This window comes from Jaculus jaculus, chromosome 8, assembly GCF_020740685.1.
Source record: "Jaculus jaculus isolate mJacJac1 chromosome 8, mJacJac1.mat.Y.cur, whole genome shotgun sequence".
Classification (NCBI taxonomy): domain Eukaryota; kingdom Metazoa; phylum Chordata; class Mammalia; order Rodentia; family Dipodidae; genus Jaculus; species Jaculus jaculus.
Genome location: NC_059109.1, coordinates 46,399,035 through 46,416,594, shown reverse-complemented (window position 1 = coordinate 46,416,594; position 17,560 = coordinate 46,399,035). Strand labels below are relative to the sequence as shown.

At 42.4% G+C, this 17,560-nt stretch overlaps 1 protein-coding gene across 1 annotated transcript in view; it reads left to right on the top strand.

Moving 5' to 3' along the window:
- Nucleotides 1–17,560, top strand: part of Prrg4 (proline rich and Gla domain 4) — a 31,663-nt gene that overhangs the window by 9,007 nt on the left and 5,096 nt on the right. Inside the window, exons 4-5 of the mRNA XM_045157236.1 lie at nt 1,343–1,391; nt 3,872–4,004. Coding sequence (XP_045013171.1) covers nt 1,343–1,391; nt 3,872–4,004 — 182 coding nt within the window. The remainder of the gene's footprint in view (nt 1–1,342; nt 1,392–3,871; nt 4,005–17,560) is intronic.

The following is a 17,560-nucleotide window of genomic DNA, read 5'->3' as shown; positions in this document are numbered from 1 at the left end:
AAACTCCAGATCCATGTGCCTCTGGCTTTTGTGGGTACTGAAGAATCAGACCTGGGTCCTTAGGCTTCACAGGCAAGTGCCTGCTGAGCCATTTCTCCAGCCCCCAAAAAATATTCTTTGAAATAAAAAAAGAAGAAGAAAGGCTGGCGTGGTGGCTAAGCCATTTCTGAAGCGCTAAAGTTCTCTCTTAACACATAGTTAAGCCAGGGTGGTAGCATGCTCCTTTAATTCTAGCACTGTGGAGGCAGAGGTAGGAGGCTTGCTGGGAGTTTGAGGCCTCCCTGGAACAACAGAGTGAATTCCAGGTCAGCCTGGGCTAAAGTGAGACCCTACTTAAAAAAAAAAAATAAAAGTTAAATCATGTCTGTTAATCTTGGTACTATACTAAACAAGCAGATAACATTGTGCTAGTTGTAATCTGATATATTCTTCAGGATGGTTGTGACCCAAATTTTTTTTATGTTCATGTGCTAAATAAATAAGTCTCTTTTCTCCTTTCTCAAGCATCCTGTTTTACTCTTTGCTCGATAAAAACCTCCCTAGGTGTCTTTCAACTGCAGGTAATAATAGACTAGTTCTTGATTCCCATTTCCTGCAAGCATTTGCGTCAAGGAGAATCAGTATAAGACTTTATAGTTGTGCCTGCCCTTTGTGGCTTTTATCACATTTTTCATGATAAACCCACTTTCTTTTTTATCTTTGTTGTGTGTTTGTTTTTGAGGTAGGAGCTCGCTCTAGCCCAGGCTGATGTGGAATTCACTATGTGTCCTTAGGGTGGCCTCAAACTCACATCAATCCTCCTACCCCGGCCTCCAGAGCGTGCCACCACACCTGGCACAAACCCGCTTCCTAATTTTATCATGGTACCCAAAAAATCTGCTCCTACTCTTCTGAATAACAGGGGATTGAAACTCTCAGGGATATCTTTCCAAATCAGTCAAGAACTTTCAATAAAACTCCTGCCAAACCGTGCCTCCAGTTCCCACCTCTGCAAACAGAAAAATTCAGACCCCTTTTCAGACATGAAAATTGTCAACTTCTACCTCTGGTATTTGCAATGACTTGCAAATGTGATAATTTTCCTGATGTCTAGGTGAGGGCCCAGATGGGTAAAGGGAGACCATTGGCACATAGTCATGAGGTGTGTGGACTAACAGTAATCCCTTCACCAATTAGGCAGCAAAGACAGTGGTAAGAAATATGCTTACATCAGCGTGAGTCATACCCTTCTGTTTGAATGCCCAGGCACATGCCAGGACTTTACCACCCCTAGTCTGAGGCACTGGGAACAAATGAAATGATAATACATTATACAAACTTCTAAATTTTACCTTTTTCTTAGGTGACATTTTGGCAAGAATATTCCTTCAAAGGACCAACCACAAAATCAGGTAAGGCAAGAAATGATAAAACTGACACTCTTCCTCACCTTCTCTATTGTAATATATTTTAGTTTTTTGTTGTTTTTGAGTTTGGCTGATGCTCAACATATTCTGTAAATCCAATGACGATTTCTCAGTTACACACCAGGCCACCTGACACACAGAATGCTTTCTTCATCTATTTGCACACTGAAAATCAAGTTTGGTGAGATAGTAAGGAAATGAGATAGTAGGCTTAAAGATGTCTTAAACAGCTCAGCTAAGTTTAGACTTGCACAGAATAAAAGTAGGACTCAGTTTTAAGCAATAAACCACATTGACCTTTTTCTCTTGTTTTTATTATAAGTGAGCAGAATGCTCATGATAGGTAAATTAATATTGTTAGATGAGGCTGAAGGTAAGGTTTGGGATGTAGCTTGTCATAGAAGACTGTCTGAACATGCATGTACATGTCCCAAGGTTGATCCCCAGCAATGGAAAAAAACGCTGAGCATGGGGCTGCAGATGTAGCTCAGTAGGTAGAATATTTGCCTCACATGCACGAAGCCCTGGGTTCAATTCTCAGTACTATATAAAATGGGATGGTGGCACACACATGTAATCCAAGCACTCAGGAGCAAGAGGCAGGAATATCATGTCTTTCTAGCAAATCTGAGGTCAGCCTGGGCTATATAAGACCCTATCTCAAAAGGAGGAAAAAAAAAACAAAAACAAATTGAGGACATACCTCAGTGGTAAGGTGTATTTTTAAATGCACAAAAGTCTGTTTCCAATTTGCAGTATGGAGAATATAAATAAAATAAGGGCTGAATAGAATGCTCAATCATGAAAACACTTGTCACACAAGCGTAAATACTGGCTGGCCTTGGCAGCCTATCTGTAACCCCAGCTCTTAGATGGGATCCCCAGGGCGAACTGGCTAGCTAGACTGGCTGAATTGGGAGCCCTATGTTGAGCCCTATGAGCCCTGCCTCAGTCAGTAACACAAAAAGTGATCAAGAGAGACATCTGATGTCAACCTTTGGCCTCTGCATATGTGCACACACACGAACATGTGCATCTGTACACAAACATACATACACATACCACACACACACACACACACACACACACACATACACACATATGCAAAAAAACAATAAGAGGGGCTGGAGAAGTGGCTTAGTGGTTCAGCGCTTGCCTGTAAAGCCTAAGGACCCCAGTTCGAGGCTCGATTCCCCAGGACCCACGTTAGCCAGATGCACAAGGGGGCGCACGCGTCTGGAGTTCATTTGCAATGGCTGGAGGCCCTGGCAAGCCCATTCTCTCTCTCTCTCTCTCTCTGTCACTCTCAAATAAATAAAAATAAACAAAAAAATTTAAAACTTAAAAAAGAAAACAGAATAAGAGAGGGATTGGAGAGATGGTTCAGTAGCTAAAGGCTCTTGCTTGCAAAGCCTGCCCTGGGTTCAGTTCCCCAGCCACCCATATAAAGCCAAAGGGACTTTGTCTTACACACACACACACACACACACACACACACAAATAAGGAATCAGAAGAGGAGATTGGATAAAATTAAGTAACTTTTTTTTTTTGGTTTTCGAAGTAAGATCTCGCTCTAGCTCAGACTGACCTGGAATTCATTATGTAGTCTCAGGCTGACCTTGAACTCATGGCCATCCTCCTACCTTTGCCTCCCCAGTGCTGGGTTTAAAGGTGTATGCCAGTCACCACGCCTGGCTAAAATTAAGTACATATTGAGAGGAGACATCCTTTCTCTTATCTGCATTGTGATCTCAACCTGATTTTTTATTTTATTTTATTTTATTGCTTTATTTATTTATTTGTGAGTAGACGGAGAGAAAGAGTATATGTGTGCCAGATAATTACTCTGGTATGCTGCAGAATACTAGAATTTGTTCCTAATGCTAAACTTTTTGATCTTTCCTATCCCTTTACTTTTATAGTTGCTTTGAAGTCATATATTTCTTTAATTATTAGTTAGTTTTTTGTTGTTGTTTTTTCAAGGTAGGGTCTCACTCTAGCCCAGGCTGACCTGCAATTCACTATGTAGTCTCAGGATGGTCTTGAACTCTCAGTGATCCTCTTACCTCTGCCTCCCTCGAGCGCTGGGATTAAAGGTGTGCGCTACCACGCCCAGCTTTACTTACTTAAGTGTTTTTTGCTAGTTGTTCTTCCTTGTAAATAGGCTCCCCCAGAGGAGACAGTATTGTAGAGCTACACCAACTTGCTTACTAAATGTACCTTCGTAGTTAATAGCAAAATATGTTTAGTTGAGCAAAGAATATGTTTAACCAATTTACTGTTAGTTATCACCTATTTAATATAACCTGTTTAAAACAAACATTAGGGGTCTTTTCCAAGTGTCACTTAAATTTCTTCAGGAAGAGTCTCTAGAACACATTTCAAACAAGTCATTATTAATATTGAAATTATAGTTGATGTTTTTCCAGTTATTATATCTGTTATTTTGATGATTTCTTTTAAGATGTTAAGAGAGAAGACATTGATGTTATGGGCCTTCTGACTGGATTAATTGCTGCTGGAGTGCTTTTGGTTATTTTTGGGTTGCTTGGATACTATCTTTGTATCACCAAGTGTAATAGGCAACCCTATCCAGGGTAAGTGAAAAATATTTAATTCATGTTATTGTAGATTATCATTCTTGAATGGATCAAACAAAAAGCTCCTTTTTTTTTTCTTTTCAAATTTTTTGTGTCTGGGGAAGCATGCTGTAAAGAATCCTACCCTTCATTTGGCTCATACATTCTTTCCGCCACCTCTTTGCATTAAACCCTGAGCTTGGAAGGTATGATAGAGACATTGCAGTGTTGAGCACTCCTGTCACTTCTTTCTAGCACATAATGCCTTCTGAGTCATCCCAAGGTCACTGCCATCTGAAAAGATTCTCTGCCAAAACTGAGAATAGCATTAATATATGGGCATGAACATTAAAAGAAGTGCTAAATGGACAGTTTGATAAGCATAATACATACATTTAGCCAGATAGCAACAGACATTATACCCCTAGGGCTCATGACTACCCCTGTTTTAGGTTTTCAGTATCAGTGATATATTCCCTCCCATGGAGCGGGCCTCCAGCCCAATTAGAGGGTAGTTGGTTTCCACCATGATAGACATGTCACTATTGCACCCATTGGCTCATTTGGCCTGGCTGGCCAAATATGAGGCTTGTAGTGTCCACTGTTGAGTATCTTCACTGGTAATTTCTTTCTCTCCCATTGAACTGCATGCATAATAGTTTCTTCCAGCTTTCTGTCAGCTGGTGTACATGGAGGTTGTTATCAGCTCAGTTCCAGCAGGATTTCGACCTTGCAGCCCAAGTATGTGGAGTCTTCAGCAATAGGGTCTTACCATCTATTCCTGGTGGGAAACCAAGGGCATCGGCAATGGCCTATAATGTTTTAGGGATATCAGTGACCTCCCTGGCCAACAACTCACTGGAAGATATCCCACCCCTGGCACTGAAAATTTTCTATCAACAATCTATAGCTCCTGAGTGTCCCATTGTCCAAAAAAGTAGGTTTCCATATGATTTATTTATATCCTCTTAGAATTTGATTAGCCCTCCCTCCAAATTTCCTTAACTCATTCTCTTCCCCTGGCCTCACTTGTGCCTTTCCACCCCCATTAATCTATTCTTCTACTTACATATATACAATACCATCCTACTAAGTACCCACTCCCTTCCTTTCTCTTCCCTTTATATCTCTTTTCTAGCTTACTGGCCTTTGCTACTGAGTTTTCTTTCTACTCACACAGAAGTCCAGACATCTATGGCTAGTATCCACATATGAGAGAGAACATGCAACATTTGGGTTTCTGGGCCTGGGTTACCTCACTTAGTATAATCCTTTCCAGATCCATCCATTTTCCTGCAAATTTCATAACTTCATTTTTCTTTACTGCTGATAAAACTCCATTGTGTAAATGTGCCATATCTTCATTATCCACTCATCAGTTGAAGACATCTAGACTGGTTCTATTTCCCAGCTATTGTGAATTGAGTGGCAATAAACATGGTTGAGCACATACTTCTAAGGAAATGGGATGAGTCCTTAGGATATATGCCTAGGAGTGCTATAGCTGGGTCATATGGTAGATCTATTTTTAGCTGTCTCAGGAACCTCCACACTGATTTCCACAATGGCTGGACCAGATTGCATTCCCACCAACAATGTAGAAGGGTTCCCCTTTTTCTACATCCTCGCCAGCATTTATGGTCATTTGTTTTTATGATGGTAGCCAATCTGACAGGAGTGAGAGAATCTCAACATAGTTTTAATGTGCATTTCCCTGATGACTAGGGATGTAGAATATTTTTTAGATGTTACATGCCACCCATATTTCTTCTTTTGAGAACTTTCTATTTAGTTCCATAGCCCAGTTTTTAATTGGTTTGTTTGATTTCTTATTCTTTAATTTTTGAGTTCTTTGTATATCCTAGATATTAATCCTCTTATCAGATGTATAGCTGGCAAAGGCTTTTTTTTCCCATTCTGTAGGTTACCTGTTTGCCAAAAAGCTACGTTTAAGTAAACATTTTATTTTAAAATAATCTTAGATAATCAAAAAGTTGCAAATGCCAGGCATGGTGGCACATGCCTTTAATCCCAGCACTCACTTGGTAGGCAGAGATAGGAGGATCACTATGAGTTTGAGGCCAGCCTGAGACTATTTAGTAGATTCCAGGTCAGCCTGGCCTAGAGTGAGACCCTATCTCAAAAACACAAAATAAATAAATAGGTTGCAAAGGTGGTACAGAGGCATTCCATTTTTCCCATATCAATTACATTAGCTTAGTATGTCTGTCAAAACAACACTGAAAAATTACCATTAACTCACCTCCAAAATTTATTTAGATTTCACCAGTATAGCCGGGCATGGTGGCACACATCTTTAATCCCAGCACTTAGAAGGCTGAGATAGGAGGATGGCCATGTGTTCAAGGCCAGCCTGAGACTACACAGTGAATTCCAGGTCAGCCTGGGCTAGAGCAAGACTCTTATCTCAAAAAACCATACCCACAGAAAAAAAGATTTCATACCGGGCATGGTGACACACATCTTTAATCCTAGCACTCGGGTGGCAGAGGTCGGAGGATCACCATGAGTTTGAGGCCACCCTCAAATAGTGAATTCCAGGTCTGGGCTAGAGTAAAACCCTACCTTGGGGAAAAAAAATATTTCACCAGTGTATTACTTTCCTCAAAACACCTGACACAAGGCCACTTAAGGTAGGAAGGATTTATTACTGGCTTATAGTTTATAGGTTCTGTCCACCATGGCAGAGAAAGCATAACTGTGGGAGTATGAAGCAGCTGGCCACGTTCAGTCTATAGTCAGGAAGCAGAGATTGATGATTGCCAATGCTCCACTCACTTTCTCTTTTTTTTTTCTAATATATTTTATTTATTTAAGAGAGAGAAGAGGAAGGGAGAGAGAGAATGGATGCACCAGGGCCTCCAGCCACTGCAAATGAATTCCAGATGCATGTGCCCCCTTGCGCATCTGGCTTATGTGGGTACTGGAGAATCGAACCGGGATCCTTTGGCTTTGTAGACAAACATCTTAACAGCAAAGCCATCTCTCCAGCCCCACTTTCTCCTTTATATTTAGTCTGGAATGGTGTCTTCCCACCTGAATTAATACAATCTAGAAACTCCCTCACATGCATGCCCAGAGTTGTCTCCTTGGTAATTCTAGGTCATTTTGAGTTGGCAATCAACATAAACCATCACCACCAGTTTCTCCGTTAGTGTCCTCTTTCTGCTGTAGCGTCCATTCAGGGACCCTTTGGCACTATATTGCACTTAGTTGTCCTGTCTTTCCAGATTCCTCTAGTCTGATGGTTGTTTAGTTTAACATCCATATTCACACTCTAATAATTCTATTTCTAAGGTCCATCAAAAGAATCTGGGGGCTGGAGAGATGGCTTAGCAATTAAGGTGCTTGCCTGTGAAGCCTAGGTACCCATGTTTGACTCTCTAGATCCTGTGTAAGCCAGATGCACAAAGATGAGGCAAGCGCAAGGTCACACATGCCCTCTAGGTAGCACAAGCGTCTGGAGTTCAATCACAGTGGCTGAGGCCCTGGAGCACCAATTCTCTCTTTCTCTCTCTCTCTCTCTCTCATTCTCTCTAAAAAAAAGAAAGGAAGGAAGGAAAAGAAGAAGAATCTGGGTGTGGTGACTCATCCTATAATCTCAGAACTCAGGAGGTAGAGGTAATAGGATCTGAAGTTCAAGGTCAGCCTGGGCTACATCAGAAGCCACCGCAAACAGACTGTAGATGCATGTGTCACTTTGCCTGGGTACCGGGGAATTGAATCCTGGTCATTAGGCCTTGAAGGCAAGCACCTTAAATGCTAAGCCATCTTTCTAGCCTGACAAGAATGAATTTCATGACCTTAGTTGTTGGTTTTTCAGAATTAGATTTTTTTTAATTACTTATTTAAAAAGAGCCTTTTGAAGCTGGGCATGGTGGCACACGTCTTTAATCCCAGCACCTGGGAGGCAGAGGTAGGAGGATCACCATGAGTTCAAGGCCACCCTGAGACTACATAGTGAATTCCAGGTCAGCCTGCACTACAGCCAGACCCTACCTCAAAATACCAAAAAATAGAAAGAGCCTCTTATATGCATTGAATTAAGTGAGATTAGTAAATATAAAAATTATGTTTTGGGGCTGGGGAAATGGCTTAGTGGTTAAGGTGTTTGCCTGTGAAGCCTAAGGACCACAGTTCAATTCCTCAGGACCTACGTAAGCCAGATGCCCAAGGGGAGCACATGCATCTGTACTTTGTTTGCAGTGGCTAGAGACCCTGACGTGCCCATTCTTTCTTTCTCTCTATCTGCCTCTCTCTCCCTCTCAAATAAATAAATAAATAAAACATGCACCAGTCTACCAGGCACTAGGGTTAAAAAAAAAAAAAAAAATTCACCAGGTGTGATGGTTCATGCCTTTAGTCCCAACATTCATGAGGATCCCTGTGAGTTGTGTGAGTTCAAGACCAGTTCCAGGTCAGCCTGGGCTACAGTGAGACCCTACCTCAAAAAACAAAAACAAAAATTTACAGAAATGCTTGAAATTCCTGGAACTCATTCTGTAGCTAGCTCCAGGCTAGCTTCAAACTCACAGTGATTCTCCTACCTCAGCCTCCCTAGTGCTGAAATGTGCCACCACATTTGGCTAATCTCTTTTTCTTTCTGTCCATCAGTCAGTCTGTCTGTCTTTTTTGTTGTTGTTAAGAGTACTTTTTAAAAGAATGATGAATATACATAATATAAAATTTACTGTCAGCCACTATTAAGTGTGTAGTTCAGTATTACAGTGTTCAGTACATTCACATTATTGTAGAATAGTCTCAAAATTCTTTACTTTTTTGTTTATTTGGGTTTTTAAATATTTTATTTATTTATTTGCAAGCAGAAAGAGAAAGAGAGATGACAGACAGAGAGAATGGACATGCCAGGGCCTCCAACCACTGCAAATGAACTTCAAGTACATGTGGCTTTACATGGGTCTTGGGGAATTAAACCTGGATTGTTAAGCTTGGGCTTTGCAGGCAAGTGCCTTAACCACTGAGCCATCTCTCCAGCCACTGATTTGGTTTTTTGAGGTAGGATCTCACTCTATCCCAGGCTGACTTGGAACTCACTCTAGTTCCAGGATGGCCTCAAACTCAAGGACCTCAACGGTAATCCTCCTATCTCTGCCTCAAATGCTAGAATTAAAGGCCTTCAGTACCATGCCTAACATTTTATTTTATTTTATTTTTATTTATTTGAGAATGACAGGCAGAGAGAGTGTGTGTGAATGGGCATACCAGGGCCTCCAGCCACTGCAAATGAACTCCAGATGCATGCGCCACCTCGTGCATCTGTCTTACGTGGGTACTGGGGAATCAAGTTTTAGGGTCCTTAGGCTTCACAAGCAAGCACTTAACTATTAGACCATCTCTCCAGCCCATATTTTCTGGTTTTTCAAGGTAGGGTCTTGCTGTAGCCCAGGCTGACCTAGAATTCACTATGTAGTCTTAGGGTGGCCTTGAACTCACGCAGTCCTTATACTTCTGCCTCCCGAGTGTTGGTATTAAAGGCATGTGTTACCACACCCAGCCTCCGACATTTTTCTACCTTTACTTTTCAGTTTTTTAAGGTGGGGTCTTACTCTGGCCCAGGCCAACCTAGAATTCACTATGTAGTCTCAGGGTGGCCTTGAACTCATGGCAATCCACCTACCTCTCTCTGTCAAGTGCTGGGATTAAAGGTGTGTGTCATGAAGCCTGGCTTCTTTTTCTGCTTTTCAGTTTTGTAAAGTAAAGCTCCACACCCATTTAACAAACTACTCCTGGTCCCCCTCTTCCTCCCCACCCCGCGCTAACCTCCATCTTATTTCTTGTCTCTGTGACTTTTGCTGCACTGACCTCATCTATGTGGAATTACACAACATTAGTCTAACTGGTTAATCCAGTGCAGTACTTTTAAGTCAGTGAATGTCTCTTCATAAATTTTATTCTCCATTTGGTTTATATTTGCTGATATCTTTCTTACCGTAAAATGTAAGATGTGACTTCTTTGGTAGAATACAGCTGTCTTGGACCAATATCTGGTTTTTATTTGTTTGCAAACAGAGAGAGAAAAAGTGTGTGTGTGTGTGTGTGTGTGTGTGTGTGTGTGTGTGTGTGTGTGTGTATGACAGCCAGGGCCTCCAGCTATTACAAACAAACTACAGATGCATGCACCACCACTTTGTGCATCTCATTTTACATGGATACTGGGGAATCAAACCCAGGTTGTTAGGCTTTGAAGGCAAGTGCCTTAACTTCTGAGCCATCTCACTGGCTCCAATATGTGTTTGTTGTTGTTGTTGTTGTTGCTTAATTTTATTTGTTTGTTTTTTTGAGATAGGGTCTCACTCTAGCCCAGGCTGACCTGGACTGTGTAGTCTCAGGCTGGCCTTGAACTCAGGGCATTCCTCCTGGCTCTGTCTCCAAGTGCTGGGATTAAAGGCATGTGCCACCATGCCCAGACCCTAATATCTATTTTTGAAAGAGACTAAGGTGTATTATTTCCAATTTAGACGTGAATGTAATATAGTGGTTGACTGTGAAAGCTTGGGAGTCAGTCTTCTAGGGTTTGAATCCTTGGCATGTACAACTCAGTAGCCATTTGACCTTTGACATACACGTTACTTACCTGTTTACTTGCCTCAGTTTTCCCATTGGTAAATTGAACATAATAACCAAAGCCATCATACCATATAGCTTCCCAGGACTGGCATTTACACAGATTCCAATGTGAATGATGCCTTCTGGTATGTGCAATATTAGTATCTCAGATCATAGACATAAAATGCTTACAAGAATGTTGGATGTACAGAAATTACCCAATTAATGTTAACTATGGCTATTCATTTACAAACCAAAGTTATTCTAAAATCTTGCATAAGAATGGTTACGTGGCTGTCTCCTTCACCTCACATTGGAAACAGGGTCTCTCACTGAACCTAGAGCACACGGATTTTGCTGCACTAGCTAGCCATTGAGCCCTAGGGATCTCCTGTATCCACCTCCTCAGCGCTAGGATTATAGGCACATGCCACTATTCCTGGCTTTTCAGGTGCTGGGAATCTGAACTTGGGTCCTCAGGCTTGTGTGGCAAGTACTTTACCCACTGAGCCATCTCCTTAGTGCAAGGATGCATTACAAGAAAGACCTGGGGAGAATGTTCAAAGAAAGAAGAACCACAGAGGCAAAAATGTTGAGTATCCCTTCTCTGAAATGCTGAACCAAAAGTGTTTTGGACTTAGGATTTAATTTTTTTTCTTTTTGGTGTTTTCAAAGTAGGGTCTTGGAATTCACTACGTAGTCTCACGCTGGCCTTAAACTCACAGCAATTCTCCTACCTCAGCCTCCCAGTGGTGGGATTAAAGGCATGTACCACCATGCCCAGTTTAATTCTTTGTTATAAGTATATATCTGTATGTATGGCTGGATGTGTATAATGTGTGTGGTGTGTGTGTGTCGTCATGGCACACATGTAGAGGACTGAGGACAAACTCAGGGTTTGTTGTTGTTGTTGTTTTGGTTTTTCAAGGTAGGATATAACTCTAGCCGAGGCTGACTTGGAATTCACTGTGTGGCAAGAGGCCCTGGCACACCCATATTCTCAATCTCTCTCTCTCTCTTCTCTCAGGCTGGCCTCGAATTCACAGCTACCCTTCTGCTGGGCTTAAAGGCATGAACCACTCTACCCAGCGCAATGTTTGCATATTCATAATGCAATGCTTTAGGGATAAGAAACAAGTTGAAACACGAAACTAAGTTATGTTTTGTATACACACCTTAAACACATAGCCTGGAAGTATTTTTTTTTTAATTTTCTTTATTTGAGAGAGAGAAAAATAGGCGAAGAGGGTGGGAGGGAGAGAGAGAGAGAGAGAATGAGTGTGCCAGGGCCTCCATCCTCTGTAAACAAAATCCAGATGCATGCACCCCTTGTTCATCTGGCTTATGTGGGTCCTGGGGAATCAAACCTGGATCCATTGGCTTTGTAGACAAGTGCCTTAACCACTAAGCCATTTCTCTAGCCTCTGAAAGTAATTTTATATAGCACTTTTAGTGTGCCTGTGTTCTGTGTCCCATTACATGGGGTCAGGTGTGAAACTTTATACTCATGGTATCATCTCAGTGCCAAAGAAGTTTTAGATTTTAGAACATTTTGGATTTGGGATTTTTTTTTTTTTATTAAGAGTGCTTAACCTATACTACCAAGATGATACAGAGAATGAGAAGCAAAATAATCTGGAGCAGGGTTGGAGAGATGATTTAGTGATTCAGGTGCTTGTGAAACCTAAGGACTCAGGTTTCGTTCCCCAGGACCCATGTAAGCCAGATGCACAAGGTGGCACATGCATCTGTAGTTCATTTGCAGTGACTAGAGGCCCTAGCATGCCCATTCTCTATCTATTTGTCTGTCTGTCCGTCTGTGTTTCTGTATATATCTGTCTCGGTCTCTGTCTCTGTCTCTCTCTCCCTAAATTAAATAATTTAAAAAATAAAAAAGAATCTGGACCAAAGACCTGACAGCTCTGATGAAGAGGAGAGTGGCTAGGGAATGTTGGATGATTGGAATGCCAGCACAGTTTTCATTCGAGTCGCCAGACAAGGTGACAGGGAGCCTTAAGTAGCAGCTTGCTTACCTCTGGGAAAAACTCTTGAGAAAGCTGTAATGGGAACCCTGGTAGCTGAAGCAGATCTAATGCCTGTCCCTGTGGAGCTGGTAGTGGGTTTTCCTTAAACAGTATGCACTGTAGCAGGAGAAATTGGGAGGCCGAGGATAACCAGTCACGATGACAGTATGGTAATGCATACCTGAGGCCATGAGTCTGGACTGGTCTTTGAGGAAAAGTAGCTGCAGGACTTGATGTGTGATGGAAAGAACGAGAGGATGTTGGAAAAAGGTGGGGCAAACCTAAGCTTCTGTGCTAAGGAATGCATGTGAAAATTGTGAGGAAGAAAATGAAATTTGAAATTGGGAGGACAAAAGGGCATACATTTTTTTTTTTTGGTTTATTTTATTTATTTGAGAGTGACAGAGAGAAAGAGCAAAAGAGGCAGAGAGAGAGAGAGAACGGGTGCACCAGGACCTCCAGCCACTGCAAACAAACTCCAGGTGCATGCGCCCCCTTGTGCATCTGGCTAATGTGGGTCCTGGGGAGTTGAGCCTCAAACCAAGTTCCTTAGGCCTCACAGGCAAGCACTTAACCACTAAGCCATCTCTCCAGCCCGGGCATGCATTTTTAACAGAGCTTAAGATAGTAAAACATGATAAAGGGGGCTGGAGAGATGGATTAGAGGTTAAGGTACTTGCCTGCAAATCATAAAGACCCAGTTTCAATTTTTCCAGGACCCACATAAGCCAGATGCATAAGGTGGCGCATAAGTCTGGAGTTTGTCTGCAGTGGCTAGAGGCTCTGGCACACACATTCTCTCTCTCTCTTTCTCTCCCTCTCTCTGTCTTTAATAAATAAATAAAAACAAATTAATTTTTTTTTTTTTTTTTTTTTTTTTTGGTTTTTTGAGGTAGGGTCTCACTCTGGCTCAGGCTGACCTGGAATTCACTCTGTAGTCTCAGGGTGGCCTCGAACTCTCGGCAGTACTCCTACCTCTGCCTCCTTAGTGCTGAGATTAAAGGCGTGTTCCACCACGCCCGGCACAATAAATAAATTTAAAAAAAAATAATAAAGGGGGCCTGGTTAGATGGTTCAGTGGTTAAAGGTGCTTACTTGCAAAGCCTGGCAGCTTGTATTTGATTCTGCAGTACCCATGTGAAACCAGAAGCACAGTTTGGTGCATAAAGTGGGTATGGCAGCACACGCCTTTAATCCCAGCACTCGGGAAGCAGAGGTAGGAGGATCGCTGTGAGTTCGAGGCCACCCTGAGACTACAGAGTGAATTCCAGGTCAGCCTGGACCAGAATGAGACCTGATCTCAAAAAACAAAAACAAAAAATAGTTACACGCTTAGCCAGCCATGGTGGCGCATGCCTTTAATCCCAGCACTCTGGAGGCAGAAGTAGAAGAATCACCATAAGTTTGAGGCCACCCTGAAACTACATTGTGAACTCCAGATCAGCCTGGACTAGAGCAAGACCCTACCTTGGGGAAAAAAAAAAAAATTAGTTAAAAATCACACACTTGGGCTGGAGAGATGGCTTAACAGTTAAGTGCTTGCCTATGAAGCCTAAGGACCCTGGTCAAGGCTCGATTCACCAGGACCCACGTTAGCCAGATGCACAAGGGGGTGCACGCATCTGGAGTTTGTTTGCAGTGGCTGAAGGCCCTGGTGCGCCCATTCTCTCTCTCTCCCTCTCTCTCTCTGTCTCTTTCTCTCTCTCTCTCTGTTGTTCTCAAATAAAGAAACAAACAAAAAAATCACACACTTAGCTGAGAATGTGATTTAATGGGTAGAGTGCTTGCCTAGCATTCATAAGGCCTTGGATTCAGTTCTCAGCACCATATAAGCTGGCATAGAGGCACACACCTATCATACTAGCACTTGGGAGGGGGAGGCAGGAGGACCAGAAGTTCTGAGTAATTCTTAGCTACATAGGGCCATCCTGAGCTACATAAGACCCTGTCTCAAAAAACAAGCCAAAAGACCCAGGTTTGATTTCCCCAAGACCCACGCAAGCCAGATACACAAGGTGGTACATGTGTCTGGAGTTCTTTGCAGTGGCTACATACCCTGTCATGTCCATTCTCTCTCTCTCTCTCAACTCTCTCTGTTTCAATTTTTTTTTTTTTTTTTTTTTTTTGGTTTTTCGAGGTAGGGTCTCACTCTGGCCCAGACTGACCTGGAATTCACTATGGAGTCTCAGGGTGGCCTTGAACTCACGACGATCCACCTACCTCTGCCTCCTGAGTGCTGGGATTAAAGGCGTGCACCTCCACTCCCGGCTTCAAATTTTTTTTTTTTAAAGAACACGTGTATATTAAATTTGCAAATATTGTGCTGGGAAGATGGTTCCGCAGTTAAAGGTGCTCGCTTACAAAGCCTACTGGCCCAAGTTCAACTCCCTAGCACCCATGTAAAGCCAGAGACACAAAGATGCACATGCATCTGGAGTTTGTTTCCAAGAGGCCCTGGTACACCCATACACACACATTCTCTTTCTTTCTCTCCTACCCTCCCCCGTCCGCTCATAAATAAAATATTTTAGAAAGGTGCAAGTATTACATATCTAGCCACATATTTACCAAATTCTTCTTAAACTGGGGGGGGGGGGGCTTAAATCCATAAATGTGGAATTAGAATTCCCTTGTTGGAAGGACAAAAGCTGAGGTTGTGTAAGTAAGCAGATTTGCTGAGTATACTAAAAGCGCAGAAGGGAAAGGACAGTTTTAAAGTGTGGTCCACAGTAAGCTGACAGAAAAAAGAAAGCCAACAGGGCGAAGAAAAGGAAAATATAAATTGTAATTCTACCCCACGCTGGAATTCTTAAAAAGCTCCCCAAGGCATTATATGTGACTTATGGGCTTAGACTGAAGAGTTTGTATCTATAAAACCCAAACCCTTTGAGAAATGAGAAAGTAAGGCTTTTAATTTTTTGTTTTGTTTTGTTTTGTTTTGTTTTTTGAGGTAGGGTCTCACTCTGGTCCAGGCCAACCTGGAATTAACTCTGTCATCTCAGGATGGCCTTGAACTCATGGCGATCCTCCTACCTCTGCCTCCTGAGTGCTGGGATTAAAGGCGTGCGCCACCACACCCGGCTTAATTTTTATTAAACTGATAGATCTCTATTAATTTCCCTTGTTTAACAAACAGGAAATGAGCAAGATCCTTTGACCGAGATTTTATTCACTGTGGCTTTCTGCACAAGCTGGAGAACCCACATGGTTAATGAAGCAATAGGCAAGACTTGTCTTTGGAGATTTTTCTTGACTTTAATCTTCCCATGTTTTTTTTTTTCTGAAAGAAGTACCTTATGTACTTGTGCATACATTATGCATGTATACATGTATGCATGTATGTAGTTGTGTGTGTGAACTTGTGTGTGTATGTATATATGTACTCATGTTTAACACGTTCATTTCAGAGCCAGGTGTGGTGGTGCCCCCACCCAGCCCCGTTAAGGTGGGAGGCAGTACAGGCAGAGGCCAGCCTGGGCTGTTCTGTGAGACTCTGCCTCAAAAACCAAAGCAACAGCAAAACAATTTCACTTTAGCTGAGTACAAAGCTACTATTCTGCAGGTCCTGGGTTTATCTGTAGCAACACACACATTTTTTCTCTCTCTCTCTCACTCACTCTCTCATACACACACACACACACACCACCTTACTCAAGATTTGTGATAGCACACTCCATATTCCAGTCCATATCCCACATACTTTTGCTGAATGTTTTCTCTTCTCCTTGCTTTTCTATACATCTATTTATTTATTTGCTGAGGGAGAAGAGAAAGAGAATGGGTGCCTCTTGCCGCTGCAAACAAACTCCAAATGCATGCACCACTTTGTGCATCTGACTTTACATGGGTACTAGGGATTTGAACTCAGGCCATTAGGCTTTGCAACAAGCGTCTTTAACTGCTGAGCCATCTCTGCAGCCCTCTCCCTGCTTTTCTTCATTTACTTGCTTTTTGTTTTTTTCTCTGCACCACTGTGTCTTCTTAGCTCATGTAGTACTTTGCCTGAGCATCTTCCCTAAATGAAAATAGCAGAAATCAATGGCACAAGGAGGCTGGGCACAGTGACACACCTGCTACTCAATAGGATGGCTTGATCCCCGGGGTTATTTAATATTTTTGTCTTTTTACTTATTTGCATGCAGAGAGAGAACGAGTGTGCCAAGGCCTCCAGCAAACGAACTCCAGATGCATGTGCCACTTTGTGCATCTGGCTTTACATGGGCACTGGGGAATTGAACTTGAGTCCTTAGGCTCTATAGGTAACCCCTGAGCCATCTCTCCAGCCCTGCAGAGTTTGTTTTTTTTTTTGCATACTTTTTATTTATTTATTTGCACATGTACACACATGTGCTCCTACTTCTGCAAATGAACTCCAGATGCATGCACTACTTTTTGTGTCTGGCTTTATATGGGCACTGGGGAATTGAACCTGAGCCAGTGGCCATTGCAGCCATGTGCCTTTAATTGCTGAGCCATTTCCATAGACCAATCCAAGGGATTAAAGTCCAGCATAAGCAACATAGCAAGACCCCATCTGAAAAAAAAAAAAGAATAGAACGGACAGAACAGGGTATGATGGCACACACCTGTCATCCCAGCACTAGAAAGGCTGAGGCAAGAGAATTTCCATGAATTTGAGGCCAGTCTGGGCTAATAGTGAGGTCTAGGCCAGCCTGAGCTACAATGTAGGACCTGTTTCAATTAATTAATCTAGCAAATTTTAAGACAAAAAGGCAAGCAAGCATGGTACTATACCTATCCCAAGATTCAGGAGGCTGAGGTAGGAGGATCATGCATTCAAGGTCAGCCTGGACAACCTTGTCCAAAGAGAAAAGGGGTGAGAGGAGAGAAGGAAGGAAGGAGGGAAAGAAGGAAGGGGAAGGGGGACAAGAAGAGAAGGGAAGGGTTGAAGAGATTGCTTAGTGGTTAAGGCATTTGCCTGCGAAGCCAAAGCACCCAGGT